This window comes from Lynx canadensis, chromosome A3 (assembly GCF_007474595.2).
Source record: "Lynx canadensis isolate LIC74 chromosome A3, mLynCan4.pri.v2, whole genome shotgun sequence".
In the NCBI taxonomy this organism is placed as follows: Eukaryota; Metazoa; Chordata; class Mammalia; order Carnivora; family Felidae; genus Lynx; species Lynx canadensis.
Window position 1 is genome coordinate 10,125,386 of NC_044305.1, and position 15,885 is coordinate 10,141,270.

The 15,885-nt window shown below is 47.8% G+C and overlaps 1 protein-coding gene across 1 annotated transcript in view; it reads left to right on the plus strand.

Annotated features, from left to right (window-relative positions):
* The window catches only part of ATP9A (ATPase phospholipid transporting 9A (putative)), a 132,421-nt gene that overhangs the window by 80,213 nt on the left and 36,323 nt on the right, over positions 1–15,885 (plus strand). Inside the window, 1 exon segment of the mRNA XM_030309389.1 lies at positions 1,902–2,114. Within this exon segment, the coding sequence (XP_030165249.1) occupies positions 1,902–2,114 (213 nt within the window).

The following is a 15,885-nucleotide window of genomic DNA, read 5'->3' on the forward strand; positions in this document are numbered from 1 at the left end:
CTGCCTCGCTCTAGACTGGTTTCCCCTGGGATACAAAACCCCAAAGCTCTGTGGCAGCCCACATGTGAAATACTGCCGGAAGTATGTGACTTCTGCAGATTTGACATCAGATTGCTCGTAAAATCCAGAGGTTTGCGAAGGATGCCCTTTGCTCGTCCTTTCCTTCAAACCCGCTATCCGCAAACCTTGCCGGCCAAAGCGATGGCTTGGTCAGAGGTCTTGCTGTTGCCCCTGATGTTAGATAATAATTTGGTCCAGGTGCTAAGGAATGTGGGCAAAATGAAGACACGCGTCTGTGGCTAGAACATAAATTACAGAGCTCAGAGAGAACGTTCTGGATTTGGTCTTTCCAGCGGAGAGGACCTTTCTGTAAATCTTCAGTCCTTGTTATAATTTTAGAGGTAAATTCTTTATAATTAAAAGCACTTGGCAAATAATGATTCATTTAAACTGGAGTTCTGATTCATTACCCTAATTATCGTAACCATGCAGTGCCCTTTGGCCTGGAAGTGAAACTCGTGTCCTCTTGGCACCAAAGGTTAACAGAGCAGGAAGCCGGAGCACTGTGTGTGCCTGTATGACCAGAATAATTTAGTAATTGTCTAATTACCTGAGGAGTCTAATGCCACTGCTAAAAATAGTATTAAAAAATTAAATGAAAGTCGTTTTCTTCTCATCTGTTCTCTATTTTGGGCAACCACATGTTCACGGGTAGAAGACGGGATTCATTCGAAAAGATCGGGTCCCTTCCCTTCTGCTGGATGAAATACGTTTCTAATGGACTGTGGGCTCCAGTCGCTCCCGAAACTTCTCTGACTTCCGGGGCTCAGCCGTGGAGCAAGACTATGTTGCAGGGGTTCTTTTTGTCCCAAACTGTGATGTAAAACCCAGAACTGATGTCAGCCAATTTGATATTTATTTCTTCCTGGAAATAGAAAAAAAAAAAAAAAAAAAATCCTGTCCGGGCAAGATGTGCCACTGTCGCCTTAGCAACACAAAGTTGTTCATTTGCTCCTCAAATACCGGTGCGTGCCAGGCGCTGCCGTGGGCCCTAGGATTGCGGTGACAGACAACACACACATGGACAAGTTCCGTTCTCACGGCTTAACGGGAGAGTCGTCAGGTCAACAAGTTGGTTTTAGCCAGAACACGACATCCCGCATTGCAGCGTGGAAGCATGACTTCTGGCAGGAAGATAAGCTGGGGCTCTTGCGGAGGGCCTCTCTGAGGATGCAGCGTTTGAATCGAGACCTTCAGTGATTAGATGGAGTGAGCCAGCCCTGCTGAGATCTGGGAAATGATGTGCCCGGCAGAGGGCAAGGCAGGTGCAAAGGCCCTGAGGCAGGAAGGAGCGTGGCAGTTTTCAGAGAACAGGAAGGCCAGTGTGGCTGGAGCAGAGAGGAGGATGAGGAACATGGCAAGAAGGGAGGTTACAGAGGTGGGCAGGGGCTGACCAGGTAGGCTCCATGGACCATGGGAGGGCATCTGAGGTCTGTAGAATACAGAGCACAGGACAGCCCCTGCAATAGAGAATCATCTTCCCCACGTGTCGGTAGCGCCCAGCTTGAGAGGCCCTGACCTCACCGGCCTCGCCTGCAGCGCAGTGGGGGCTTCGCTCTGTCAGAGGCCCTGATGCCACCGAAAGGAAGACGGATTCACTTGTTCACGGGTAGAATGACCCTCATCCCCTGAATTGTAATTTTTTCCTCCGTTTTGCTGTAAATGATCGGGCTCCTGAAAATTACTTGCCGTTGAGCGCAGTGTCACTGCAGATGTCGTCTGAGCGCTGTGCATCGAAGCCACGCGGAGAAAAGCAGTGTCTCCACATGGTTGCTCTTCCACACTTTCTAGACCCTTCTGTGTCTCCAGTCATCCTCCTTGTTCTTTTGTCTTTCCTGTAGCAATCCCAGGACCCGCCTGCTCAGAAGGGCCCCACGCTCACCACCAAGGTGCGGCGGACCATGAGTAGCCGTGTGCACGAGGCCGTGAAGGCCATCGCCCTCTGCCACAACGTGACTCCCGTGTACGAGTCCAACGGCGCGACCGACCAGGCCGAGGCTGAGAAGCGCTATGAAGACTCCTGCCGCGTGTACCAGGCCTCCAGCCCGGACGAGGTAAGCCGCCGGCAGGCGTGGCGAGGCGCCGAGAGACGCCGTGCGCCTCTGTTCCACACGCCGGGCGTGGGGTTCCCCGGGGAGCCACCTGTGAGCAGACGCGAGCCAGGGTGACGCGGCCCTGCCAGGGAAACACACTTTCACACGCATGCAGAACTTCCTTCCCCCTAGAGGAAACACTCTCGGACTTAAGATATGTCCCAAACGTGGGGCGCCCGGGGGGCTCGGTCGGTTGAGCGTCCGACTTCGGCTCAGGTCATGATCTCACAGTCCGTGAGTTCGAGCCCCGCATCGGGCTCTGTGCTGACAGCTCGGAGCCTGGAGCCTGTTTCGGATTCTGTGTCTCCCTCTCTCTCTGCCCCTCCCCCACCCACCCCCTGTCTCTATCTATCTCAAAACTGAATAGACATTAAAAATTTTTTTTTTTTAAATCAATGAGGATACTCAGAGTACTTCATTAAAAAAAAGAAGAAGAAGAAAAAAAAGATCCATCCCAAGTGCACAAATAGCAAAGAGGTGTTGTTTGTGATTCAGCTGGCCAGCACATAAGGGTCCCGTTTAATCCACATCTTCCCTTTTTTAAAAACATCAGCCTTATTAAGATACAATCCACATGCCATACAATTACCCATTTAGCATTTAGTATCCTCGCGGCCTGAGGCCTCCATTACGCGATTGGGGGAGAACGTTTTTTATCACCCTTAAAGGAGGCGCTCCATCCCATATCTTCTCCTGGACTCCTGCCCCCCCCCCCCCCCCCCCCCCCCCCCCAGCTCTCTCTCTCCGGATTTGCTGAGTCTGGACGTTTCACACAAATGGAAATTTACAGTATGTGACACGTGTGTCTGGCTTCTCTCACTTAGCGTTTGTTTTCAAGACGCGTCCATGCAACGGTACGTCTCAGCCCTTCATGCCTCTCTGTGCACGAATAATGTTCCATCGTGTGGATAATACTACATTCTGTGTATCCGTTTGTCAGTTGATGGACTTTCGGATTGCTTCTCTTTTTCTTTTATTCTTTTGCCGCCGCGGACCTTTGTTTCACAAGTGTTTGGTGTATCTTTGGAGAATCTTCATTTCTCTTGGCGTATCTTTAGGAGTAGGACTGCCGGGCTGTATGTCAAAACTACATGTTTGACCTTTTCGAAACTGCCACACTGCTCTCTAAAGTGCCTACATTATTTTGCATCCCCACCAACCACGTGTAAGGGTTCCAATTTCCCTCCTTCTTTGCCATCATGTGTCCTTGTCGGGCCTTTTGATTCTGGCCATCCTAGGGAGCGTGAAGTGAAATCTCCCTCGGGGTTTTCATTTGCATTTCCTTGATGGCCGCTAAGGCTGAGCAGCTTTTCCTGCTTCTTGGCTATTTGTGTATCTTCTCTCCAGTGTCCTTTGCCCCCTTTTACTTATGTGTCTTTTTGTTGTTGAGTTGAAAGAGGTTTTTTTGTATATTCTAGATCAGAGTCTCTTATGGGATATATGATTTGCAAGCAATTTCTCCTATTACGAAGGCTGTCTTTGTACTTTCACGATGGCGTCCTTTGAAACACTAAAGCGTTCTGATGAAGTTTCGTCAGCCACGTCGTTGTTTATACATAAGCACATTATTTTGCTAGGACCACAAGGACTCATCTGATTCCATGTTCAAGAGCAGAGAGTCTCGTAGCATGGCTGATCTTTATTTTTTGTAACAAGCCCCTAATTGCTTTTCCTCCCGGGGTCTCATATGATGGGAGCACTCTGCATACGTGTAGGAGAGCACTTGGCCAGTATGAAAATAATATATTCTTTGCCTTCCTGACGTGAGTATGATTCAGGCATAGGGAACATTCTGGTCTTTTTTCCTTCTCCCTCCTTCCCTTCCAGAAAACTTGTATTCTGATTACAAAAGCCATTACACTTCAGGATAGAAAATTTGGACACTTCAGACAACTATAAGAAGAAACTGGGTCACTTGCAGTCTCGTTCTTAAAAGATGACAATAGGCAACTTCCCTTGAGCATCTGATACCCGTCAGATCACATTTGAAGTGCTTTCTGTGTATTATCTTAGTTAATCTTTCTGGCAACTAAGAGATACTTTTATTATCTCGATTTTCAGAAGAGAAAAATCCAGGACAGAGAGGTTAAACATTTAGCCTAAAGTCACCTGGATTTTTTTTTTTAACCTTTTATTCTGGAAATAATTTCAGACTTACAAAAAAAGTTGAAGAACTAGTACTTAGAATTCCCCTTTTACCAAAACTTCACTCAGATTCCTCCAATGTTAGCCTTTTTCTACCTGTGCTTTATCAGTCTCTCTCACCTTCGAAGAGTCAGCTGCAGACATGATCCTTATTTGCCTTTTTTTTTTTAAGTTTATTTATTTTGAGAGAGAGAGCAGGGGAGGAGGGGGAGAGAGAGAGAGAGAGAGAGAGAGAGAGAGAGAGAGACTCCCAAGCAGGTTCTGCACTGCAGTGTGGAGCCCAGTGTGGGGCTTGAACCCACGAACCCTGAGATCATGACCTGAGCCGAAGTTAGACGCTTAACCAACTCGGCCACCTAGGCGCCCCCAATCTTTTTTTTTGCTTTTAAGTGTTTTATTTTTTCTTCCTAAAAAACAAGGACATTCATCAGAATCAGAAATTAACATTGCTACAGTACAATTCTCTGTCCTGCAGGGGTTATTGAAATGTCATCAGTTGTCCCATGACTTAGCTTCTACTTACTTCACGAAAAAAAAAAAAAAGAAAAAAAAAAAAGAATCCCCCCTTCTCCCCCAACCCCCACCATCAGAATCCAACCCAGGAACACAAACTGCATTCTGCTGTCACACCTCTTGTCTCCTTAAATCTGGAACAGCTCCTCGGCTTTCCTGGACTTTCATGGCCTGACGCTTTTGAGCAATACAGGCGATTAGCTTGTAGAACGTTCCTTAGTTTGGGTCTGACACTTAGTTACGGGGCAGGCTCCGTGTCTGTGTCGTTGCCGCTGTCCTCAGTGCGCGTTGTACGGAGGCGCGTGCTGTTGGCCTGTCCTGCTCTCAGAGATGCTAACGCGGCAAAGTTTCCCTTCCCCTTGCTGATTCATCGTGTTGCGGCAGCCCCCTGAGTGACACGGCCAGGGTTTTCACCCAGGGGACGTCTTGTCAGAACCCGAACTCTTAGTCATTTTACTAAGTTATTTTCTAGAGGCCACTAAGAAGTTTTTGATGTGTGATCTTCCAGTATCTTTTTTCTTTTTTAATATTTTATTTCTGAGGGATCTCTGCATCCACTGTGGGGCTCGAACTCACCACCCTGAGATCAAGAGTCGCATGCGTCACTGGCTGAGCCAGCTGGGCACCCCCAATATCTTTTCATATGTTTTTAACTGAAAAGGGAATTTTAGCATAGAGTTTCATACCCTCTGTTTTAAACTTGATATTTCATCATCCCTCCTTCCCAAATTTTTGAATAGTCTTAAAGACAGCTTTTTATAATTATGTGTATGTACCCCAATACCTTTTTTTAAATGTTTTTATTTATTTTTATTTCAAAAAAAATTTTTTTTTTTAACGTTTATTTATTTTTGAGACAGAGACAGAGCATGAACGGGGGAGGGTCAGAGAGAGGGAGACACAGAATCTGAAACAGGCTCCAGGCTCCGAGCCGTCAGCACAGAGCCCGACGCGGGGCTCGAACCCACGGACCGTGAGATCCTGACCTGAGCCGAAGTCAGCCGCTTAACCAACTGAGCCACCCAGGCGCCCCAATGTTTTTATTTATTTTTGAGAGAGCGTGAGCCGGGGAGAGGCAGAGAGAGACAGAGAGGGAGACACAGAATCGGAAGCAGGCTCCAGACTCTGAGGTATCAGCACAGAGCCTGACGGGGGGCTCGAACTCACAAACTGCGAGATCATGACCCTAGCTGAAGTCGGACGCTTGACCGACTGAGCCACCCAGGCGCCTCCTAGAATCATTTTTAAACCATCTTACTCTTCCCTCAGCGTTACAAGGGCTTCCGGTTGTTTTTGTTGTTCATTTTAGGGAGGGATGGGGCTTCTCTGGTAAATGAAATGTTTCGAAGGTCCAGACTAATTGGAGAACATCGGTGAGCCTGGTGCTTGATGGCGTTTGGGGAGGGGCGGGGTTACCACAACGAGAACCTGTTCCAAACTTCAAAAATTAAAGGACTTTCGGATGTGGCTTTCCCTGTCCAGTAGCTTCTTTCTTCTTCTTGGGGGCACTGGATTGTGGCCCCTGGAAGGCGACCCCTTGTGGTCTGCTTGGTGTTTATGGAACAGCACAACTGTGCACCCAGTTCATCCGTGACCACTGACATTTGAACCAGATTTCCAGGGGTGAAGGATGTTGCAACCCTTGGCCAGATTCTGAGATGGGCCTTGTGTGTAGAGCGAGGGAAAGTGGGAGGAGGACGGATATGGATGATCCGACCCATTTCTTCAGACTTGTGCTGTAATAACTAAAAACTTCAGATCTGTCATCATCTCTCCACCGAATTTAGTCTATTTGATCTTGCTTTTCCATCTGGAACTGGGAGACACTATCCCTGAATAGATGTCTAAGAGGGCCAGATTCTGGGTAGTTACGGGCAGAGGACCAGTAGCTTGGAGGGGGTTTAATGGGATTGGCATTTGAACAAGTTTCAGAAATGACGATCTGATCAGTACCGCTCCCTGTGAGCTCCTAATTTTGGCTATTGATTGGCACGCGTACGGGAGGCCTTCAACGCCTGTCCCAGGCTCCTGGTTCCCACCCAACTTTGATATATTTGATTTAGGGCCGGGCAGAGCTTTTCCATGAGGGTTAATCTTTCACAGAATGCTTTGTGCTTCTCCGCTCCTGTTCATAAATTCCACTCAGATTCAGATCTCTCTTGGTTTTCTAAGATTCCGAGTAGTGATTGAAAAAAAAGAAAAAAAAAAGAGGTATTTTCTTTTGGTCTTTTGTGTCTCCACAGAGGTCAGTGTCCCCCCCCCCCCCAGCTTTATTTATTATCGTATAGTTATTTTGCGTTTATGGCAGATTATGTGAAAATACAGATAAAGTAAAAAGCAAACTGTCATCCTACTAACTAAAGGTGTAACTGCTATTAATATTTTACTGACCTGCCTTCCAGACTATTTCAAAAGATGCAGTGTGCATCTTCTGAATATACACATCTCTGTGTATAAATACACCAGGTGGCAGAAAGGAGGCTAAATCTAGTTCCAGCAAAATCTTTCAGAAAGCTGTACTGTTTCTAAATCCCTGTAGGATTCCGCATCGACTTGGCTGCGTCTAGAATCCCACCTTTGAAATTCTGTATCAATAAAACATTGCTGGTCCAGGCAAGGTCACATGTACGGAATCCACATAGAGACCAGGACTCGTTTTACTTTGGAGGCTGCCTGAATAATTTCTACCAGTTGGGGTAGGATTCATTTCCTGTAACAGAAAGCAGGATTTCCTAGATTTGTTTCCTGTGCGCATTCTGCTTTGGAAGGCTTGCCGTGTCTTTATTCAGCTATTGATTACAGCCCGAGGGGCGGTGGGCCCTGCCTGCCACCATGCAGTAACTCCCAGCGGAAATGAACTAGATCTAATCTGGCCAGAGAGAGGTGCTCCTGGGTGCCCGGCCCGGACAGCATTCCGTCACTTCCCAGGTGTTTGTCAGCGTCACGGGTGGGGTGCAGTGGGAGAGGGTGGAGGGGTCGTGGTCGTGATGCAGTTTTTTCTAACGAGTTCGTTTCTTGGCGTGAATGGTCAGGGAGGTGCTCTCCTAAGGCAGGTAGAATCAACCCTGCGATCCATTCGTTTGTCTTTTTCAGGAATTCTTTCATATGAAAAAAACAAAATACAACTTTTTTTAGGCATGTAAAATCACAAGTACTTATGTCTTCCTTACAGAAAAAGTAACAATGTAGATTCAAAAGAGAAGTTGATAAACATTAATTTTATCCACCACGTAGAGATTACAGTTTACATTGTTATAGATTTTCCCCAAGCACATGCGTCTCTATGTAGAAACATAATTGCATGTTTCTGTGGTACAGATTCATCCTGTAGCCCAGGGAAGGAAGGAGGGTGAAGTGAGTGAAGTCACATCCGTTACCAAATTCTATGGCTGTCACATTCCTGTTGGATTTCTGTCTGCAACAAGTGTGTGTGTGTGTTTATGTATCCATGTTTGTATATATGTAGGGGTGCTTGTGTGTGCACACACATGTGCCCTGTGAGTACGTGTGTGTGTGTGATGTGTGTTTTGATTGAAAGTTTCTCGATGCCTTGGCCATGCCTTGAATAGCTCACTAATTTCAGAGCGATTAATTACAAGTTCTCATCGCGTATAGGATGTTCTGCAAGCCTGCCCCATGCTCGTGTCATAGGATGAGAAGCGTGTCTCCTTCTTACCCTGAAACCTTCATCTTGCCCCCTCTACACAAGACCTCCCCCTCCTGGACATCTTTCTCTGAGACGCCCATTGTCACCAATAACCGAGTATTCATGCAGAGATCTTTCTTTGCATATATTAGAATTTTTTCTCACCCCTTAATTATTGACACATTTTTTTTTTTTTAAATTTTTTTTTTCAACGTTTATTTATTTTTGGGACAGAGAGAGACAGAGCATGAACGGGGGAGGGGCAGAGAGAGAGGGAGACACAGAATCGGAAACAGGCTCCAGGCTCTGAGCCATCAGCCCAGAGCCTGACGCGGGGCTCGAACTCACGGACCGCGAGATCGTGACCTGGCTGAAGTCGGACGCTTAACCGACTGCGCCACCCAGGCGCCCCTTGACACATTTTTAAAAATTTAAGAAGAGCACGTTAGAGATTATAGATTCACTTTTGTACCTTGCTTTCAGTAGCTCTTGTTTTTAAATATATATATATTTTTAACGTTTATTTATTTTTTTGAGACAGAGAGAGACAGAGCATGAACAGGGGAAGGAGCAGAGAGAGAGGGAGACACAGAATCCAAAGCAGGCTCCAGGCTCTGAGCTGTCAGCACAGAGCCCGACACGGGGCTTGAACTCATGGACTGCGAGATCATGACCTGAGCCGAAGTCGGCTGCTCAACCGACTGAGCCACCCAGGCGCCCCTATAGCTCTTGATTTTAAAGCGTGTCAGTACTTGGAGCATCACTGAGGTGTGACATCAGTAGAGGCCTGAGGTTGACTAAAGCATTGGGTTGCCGTGGGTTCGTATCGTCTCTCGATGGCATTTCAAGACCCTTCTGTCTGCTGACTTTCATGGAAGGCGAGGGCATCACATTGGCCTCCTGAGACCCCCGATCGCAGCTGCTGGCTGTGTTTAATTGCCACATTCTGACCTGATTACTGGGGGGATTTTATTTTTATTTTTATTTCTTTTTCTTTGGCGGGCGGCGGGGGGGGGAAGGGGTGGAGAGAGGGGGAGAGAGAATCCCAAATGGGTTCCATGTTCAGTGCAGAGCCCAGCGTGGGATTTGATCTCACAGCCTTGGGATCATGATGTGAGCTGAAACCAAGAGTCGGGTGTTTAACCGACGGAGCCACCTAGGCACCCCCATTTTACTTAGTTTTTGAATTAAAAAAATTTTTTAATTTTAATTCCAGCATAGCTGATGTACAGTGTAATAGTAGTTTCAGGTGTACAATATAATGTTTCAGCAATTTCAGACCCCACCCGCTGCTCATCCTAAGTGTACTCAATCCCCATCCCCCAACCCCCATCCATCTGTCCTCCCGTAACCATCAGTGTGTTCTCTATAGAAGTCCGCTTCTTGGCTTGTTTCTCTCTCTTCCCACCCCCACCTTGCTCATTTGTTTTGTTTTAATTCCGCACCTAAGTGAAATCTATGATACTTCTCTTTCTCTGACTTATTTTGCTCAGCATTATACTTTCTCACTCCATCCCTGTGATTGCAAATGGCAAGATTGCATTCTTGTTTTAGGGCTGAATAATACTCCGTATTCCATACAGACACGCACACACAGTGGGATATTCTTTATAGATCACATCTCACTTCTTTATCCATTCATCTGTCAGTGGACACTTGGACTGCTTCCGTAGTTTGGCTGTTGTAAATAACAGGGGTACGTATATTCTTTTGTTGTTTTATTTTTGGGGTAAATACCCAGTAGCGTGATTACTGGTTGTAGGCTAGTTCTGTTTAATTTTTCCGAGAGAGAGTGTGTGTGTGTGTGCAGGTGGGGGAGGGGCGAAAGGAAAGGCGGGGAGAGAATCTTGAACAGGCTTCACGCCCGTCATGGAGCCTGACACAGGCAGGGCTCAGTCTCACGACCATGAGATCACGACCTGAGCCCAAATCAAGAGTTGACAAAAAAAAAAAAAAAAAAAAGAGTTGACACTTAACCGACTGAGCCACCCAGGTGCCCCGAGTAGTTCTATTTTTAACTTTTAATTTAACTTAATTTAATTTTATTTTTATTCTTTTTTAACTAATGTCTCTGCCCGATGGAGGGCTCGAACTCACGACCCCCAAGACCAAGAGTTGCATGCTCTACCGACTGAGCCAGCCAGACGCCCCTACTTTTTAACTTTTCGAGGAGGCTTCATCCTGTTTTCCACAGGGGCTGCACCAGTGTGCATTCCCACCAGCAGTGCAAGAAGGTTCCTTAGTGGGGTGATTTGGGGCAAATCGTCAGTGAGCTGACGACAGTAAGACACGGCCACCTGCCGAGTTCCTGCTTGGTGTGCCAGGGGCACTGTGCTCTGGGCACCTCCTACGGCTCACGGGTACTGCGGTGGTGCCCGTTTAGCGGATGAGGCGTAGGTTGGCTGACGGGTGTCCCCAAGGCCACGTGGCTGGCGAGACGAAAACCAGGCAGCCCGCGTCCCGGGGCTGGTTCTGTGACTGCGATACTGCTCCTCTGCCCGTGGGAGGAGGGCTCGCATGTGCTTTGTCGCTCACGAAACACTACTGAGTGCTGTGCACCTGTGTTGGGAGCTTCAGGCTGACGTTGGGTGAGCTTCCAGAGCGTCTGGATATTCTGGCCTGTTCTGAGCCAGCATTCGGGGTCTGTTTGCCTCCCAGGCTCCGTGAAGTGTGTTTTTTTTGATCCCTTCCCTCTGTCTTATCTGGAGAAGCTAACACACTGGGTGCTAAGAAAACTTCTGGGAGCCCCCCGAGTGCCTTGTCTTCACCACCCATCTCTCCAGGGTCCTGTCCTTAGAAAGACAAACCAAAAGGGTATGTTTCTCCTCTGATCTCCAGTGACCTTGAAACAGCCCTCTTACAGCACGAGAGATCAACAAAGAGCTGCGTGCACAGGTCCCCCCATCGATGGCAGAGTCTGCCAAGGAGGCCATTCCTGAGCCCGTGTCACCTTGCTGGGAGATAGAAAAGTATGGTGAATGGGCGCCTGGCTGGCTCAGTCAGCGGAGCGGGCGACTCTTGATCTCGGGGCTGTGGGTTCAAGCCCCACGTTGGGTGCAGAGATTACTTAAAAAAATAAAATCGTAAAAAAAAGTACAGTGAAGATACAGCTCAGCGAGCAGCAGATTTTGTAAGTGTAACATAGGCTTGTTATAGAAAAGGTAAACAATTAGAGAAAAAAAACTATTTTGGTATTTTTCCTCTCGCTTCCGTACCTAAAATTTAAATGTTTAGTCATTCCACATTCTATCTTGATTTGTCCACCTGGTAATACGTTGTCTTATCCCTGTCCAGTAGCCATCTGTGATAGGATTTTTATTTTATTAAAAAAATTTTTTTTAATGTTTATTGTTGAGAGAGAGAGAGAGAGAGAGAGAGAGAGAGAGAGACAGACAGACAGACAGACAGCAAACAGGGGAGGGGCAGAGAGAGAGGGAGAAACAAGAGTCTGTAGCAGGCTCCAGGCTCTGAGCCGTCAGCACAGAGCCTGACATGGGGCTCGAACTCAAGGACTGTGAGATCATGACCTGAGCTAAGTCGGTTAAGACACTTAACCGACTGAGCCACCCAGGCCCCCCTGTGATAGGATTTTTAATGGCTATGCTCTTTCCTGCTGCTTAGGTACACCACAGATTATTCATTTTGTCTCCCACTTCTGTCCATCTTAAATTTTGATGTCCTGACATAGCCTGACGGGTTCAATCTCTGCACATCTCGGAGAGAGAGAGAGAGAGAGAGAGAGAGAGAGAGAGAGAGAGAGAGAGAGAGAGTGTGTGTGTGTGTGTGTGTGTGTGTGTGTGTGTGTGTAAAAGGCTCCAGGTGTCTCGTTTTGCATCTTTGTAACTGTGTTGCAGAGAGTGAGGATAAAAACCACCCCGGGGAAGGGCAAACCTGTGGCCTTGCTGGGGTCCTGCCTTCTCAGCCCTTGTGCGGACCTGAGGTTTTTCCCTCCAGGACCACATTCATTGCTCAGGGGTGCCCTTCCTTAAATGCCTCCTTGTACCTGTGCTCCGGGCTGTTGGACAATGACTGCATTCAGACGTGTGTGCAAATGAGGGAGAAAGATTTAGGAGGTGGGTGGGGCTTTGCCCTCCTGCTGCCTTGTTTTTGCCCCAGGGTGAGTTCAGAAAACAGAGGTCAGGAACTTAAGGAGAAAACACTGGGACAATGTTATTTATTAACCAGTGGGGTAAGAATCTTGAAATAGGGTGTTGGTTGCTCAGAAGAGAGGGGGTGTTGGGAATGTTTTAGGGACGCTGTAGAAAACCTATCAAATGACTTATGCTTGGGATTAGCTGTTCGGTGGGCCGGTTCTGTCCCGTTTCTTGTTAGCGTTGGCCCAGAATGGACTTGAGGGCAAAGTTATTTCTGAGTGGCTAAGATTTTATGGAGATGATGTCATTCTTTCTTTTCAAATCTAAATTTTCATCAGATTAAGTGATAGGAGCCTGAATCTCAAGTACAGGATCAAAGAAACTTGGATGGGGAGTGGCCTTTTAACCACCATCTTGCCCAAAGATTCATAAATAAAACAGGGGCAGTGTTTTGTTTGCTCTGTGCTGTGTGTAAAAAAAAAAAAAAAAAAAAATCTGCAGCAATATATATATATTTTTTTAAATCACTTAATGTTATAGAAAAGTCAGCTTTTCTTGGGAAAGGTCAGATCTGGAAATGGTGGGCCCAGTTTCTCCTGGGCAGTGGCTGGCCGAACGGGGTGGCTCCTGCCTCAGTTTACCCCTGCCCCCATGGGGCCAGCCTTACTCCTGTCTGCTCCCTGTCCAGCCCCCTCGGTAGTGCATTGTCCATTGAGCTTCCTAATTAAGAATACCTTAGGTCTCTGGATGCATTCATGGTCTTGAAAGGCCGGATTAGTGCGACCTGGCTAGTCTTTGCGAGTCTGGGTGTTGATCCTCTCGAAGGCCACCAGAGGTACCAGATTCACGCACGCTCTGACGATGGCTGCGCATCCTACTCCTGACAAGAATTCAAGGCTTTTTAGCCTGACCTGGCGTATTTCCCAAGCACGCGTTTCCCAGGTACAAAGGGAAAATTATTAAGACTTGTCACAGGTGGTTTATTGCTGACCCACAAATGATGAAAAAGCCCTTTCATGGATCGTTCTGGCCTGAATTCTTCAGATGGGCATTTTGGGGAGGGAGCATAGCAGCCCGTCCTTTTGATTTCCTGGCCCAAACCAAAACACGCGGCCGACTCAGGAGCCCCCACTCCCCGGCCTTCCACCCCCTTCTCCGTTTCCATTTGGTAGAGTTCATTTATTTGTTCAATCATTCACCTTAACGGGTTTCTTTTGCTGCTGCTGCTCTGACCTCTGGATATTCTGACCTGAAGTCTCAGAGCACCCCCTCCCCCCGACTTCTGGCTGTTGGGGACAATGAGACTCAAGACCCCCAAATCCTTTCTGACCGGACCATATGGAGTGATTCTCTTGAACGGAGGTTTGGATCCGTCAGGATAAGAAGTAACCTCATTTCATGTCCTCTTGTTTTGCAAAGACATGCATTGGTCTCTCCTGACCCCTGAAATGTGTGTCCCTGCTGCATTCGAGAAGGGTCGGGGAGCACCCCAATGCCAAACCAGTCTCTTCTCCGTAGGACCTTGGGGATTTCTGTTAGAAAGGAGCTTCAGACTAACGCTGTGGGCCAGAGAGCGGAAGGTGAGAATCAGTGACCCGCCCCCTTGGTAGGGCTCAGGTCCTGGGGGCACCGGTCCCCAGAGAGACCAGGGAGGTTTTAATGAGGAGGTTGGACCCAGCGTGGGGAGCAGCAAGCCTGGTGGTGGCTCGTTCCTTCGCTCCCCTGAGGGCGTCGCTGCAGAAGAAGTCGAGGTTGGAAGATGTTTGCCTACAGGCGTATTTCACCCATCAGCGGCACTTGTCAGTGCTCACCATTTCAGAATTACAGACCGGCTGTCCCTCCAGTACAGCCCTGAGGGTCCCTGGCGAGGGGGCTGGGCTGGCCCAGGTGGGAACTGCCACGTGCTCTTGGAAGCCACTGCCGGTTCCGCATTCTTCCCATTGTAGTTAAGAGCAGGCTTTAGGGGAGTTAATGCATTTCCATGAAGCCCACTACCACTGACCTTTCACGTCTGTTCAGAACAATGAAATGGGTTTTTGAGGGGTGGTGTAGCAGCAGCTTGAAAACAAGAATGAAAAAAACCCCTTTCACTGGCAGTCACGGTTGAAGGCATCTCGAGAAGAATTTTTCTTTGTTACAGAATCGGTGTGTGAAGGAGGATGTAAACTTAGGGTTTTTTTGGCTCGTGTGTACCTATGTATTTGTAATATGTTGAGTTGAGATATGTGTTTACTTAAAATTAAAAGAGGGGCACCTGGGTGGCTCAGTCGGTTCAGCGTCCAACTTCGGCTCAGGTCATGAGCTCATGGTTTCTGAGTTCGAGCCCCGCGTCGGGCTCTGTGCTGACAGCTCGGAGCCTGGAGCCTGCTTCGGATTCTGTGTCTCCCTGTCTCTGACCCTCCCCCGTTCATGCTCTGTCTGTCTCTGTCTCAAAAATAAATAAATGTTAAAAAAATTTTTTTTTTAAAAAATGAAAAGAAATGCAGGTACATGAGGAAGATATTTCCGTGGTACAGAGAGAGAGAGAAAGTAGGAGATAGAAGTATTGCCCATCACACGTGTCACCCTATAAACAGTGTACGTGGAGATGCGATCATTTTGTGTGTGTCCAATCTTCACTGATCATTTTAGACTTGGAGAGATGATTGTTTGCAGGTAAGACAAGCCCTATGGAAAGAGTCATTGACTCAGACCAGTAAATGAATGGTTTTTTTCAAAGACTGATGCAGACTATTAGCAAACAAGACAACAAACAGTCATTGCTAGACTAGCCCTTTCTTTGCAGGAGGAGGTCAGTGTGACGGTATCTTCTGTCGGTCAGAGGGGAAAGCTAGTCCATGGGAATCCTGGTTGACTTGTTCTGACATAATTCGAGCCGAGTAGAGTTTCTTGAAGACAAACCTCTTGTTCCAGCATAAATCCAGTTACTGGCCACAACAGAAAGCCAGTTAGGTATCTGAGCAGAACCCACGAGGGATGCATACACAGAATGTTTAGGGCTGGGACAGAAATGGAAAAGAAGCCACCTGGAGGGAGTGGGGACGGGGGGCAGAGCGGAGCTAGAACCCTGGTTTGATCTGTGCCCCCCCCCCCCCGCCCCTCCCCGCTCCAGGGAGTAGTAGGGCAGCCCAGGAGAGCCTGGGGGTTCCCGAAACACGGAGTAGCAGGTGTCTGCCTGTGCAGAATCTCTTGGTAGAAGGAAGGGGGAGCTCCGGAAGCATCCTGGTGAGGCAGAAGCTTGGGCAACTGTGATCCCCCGGGAAAGTGACTCTCAGTGCCCTCTGCCCCTGCAGGGACACTGAAATACTGCACAGTTACTTACACAGTGATGGCC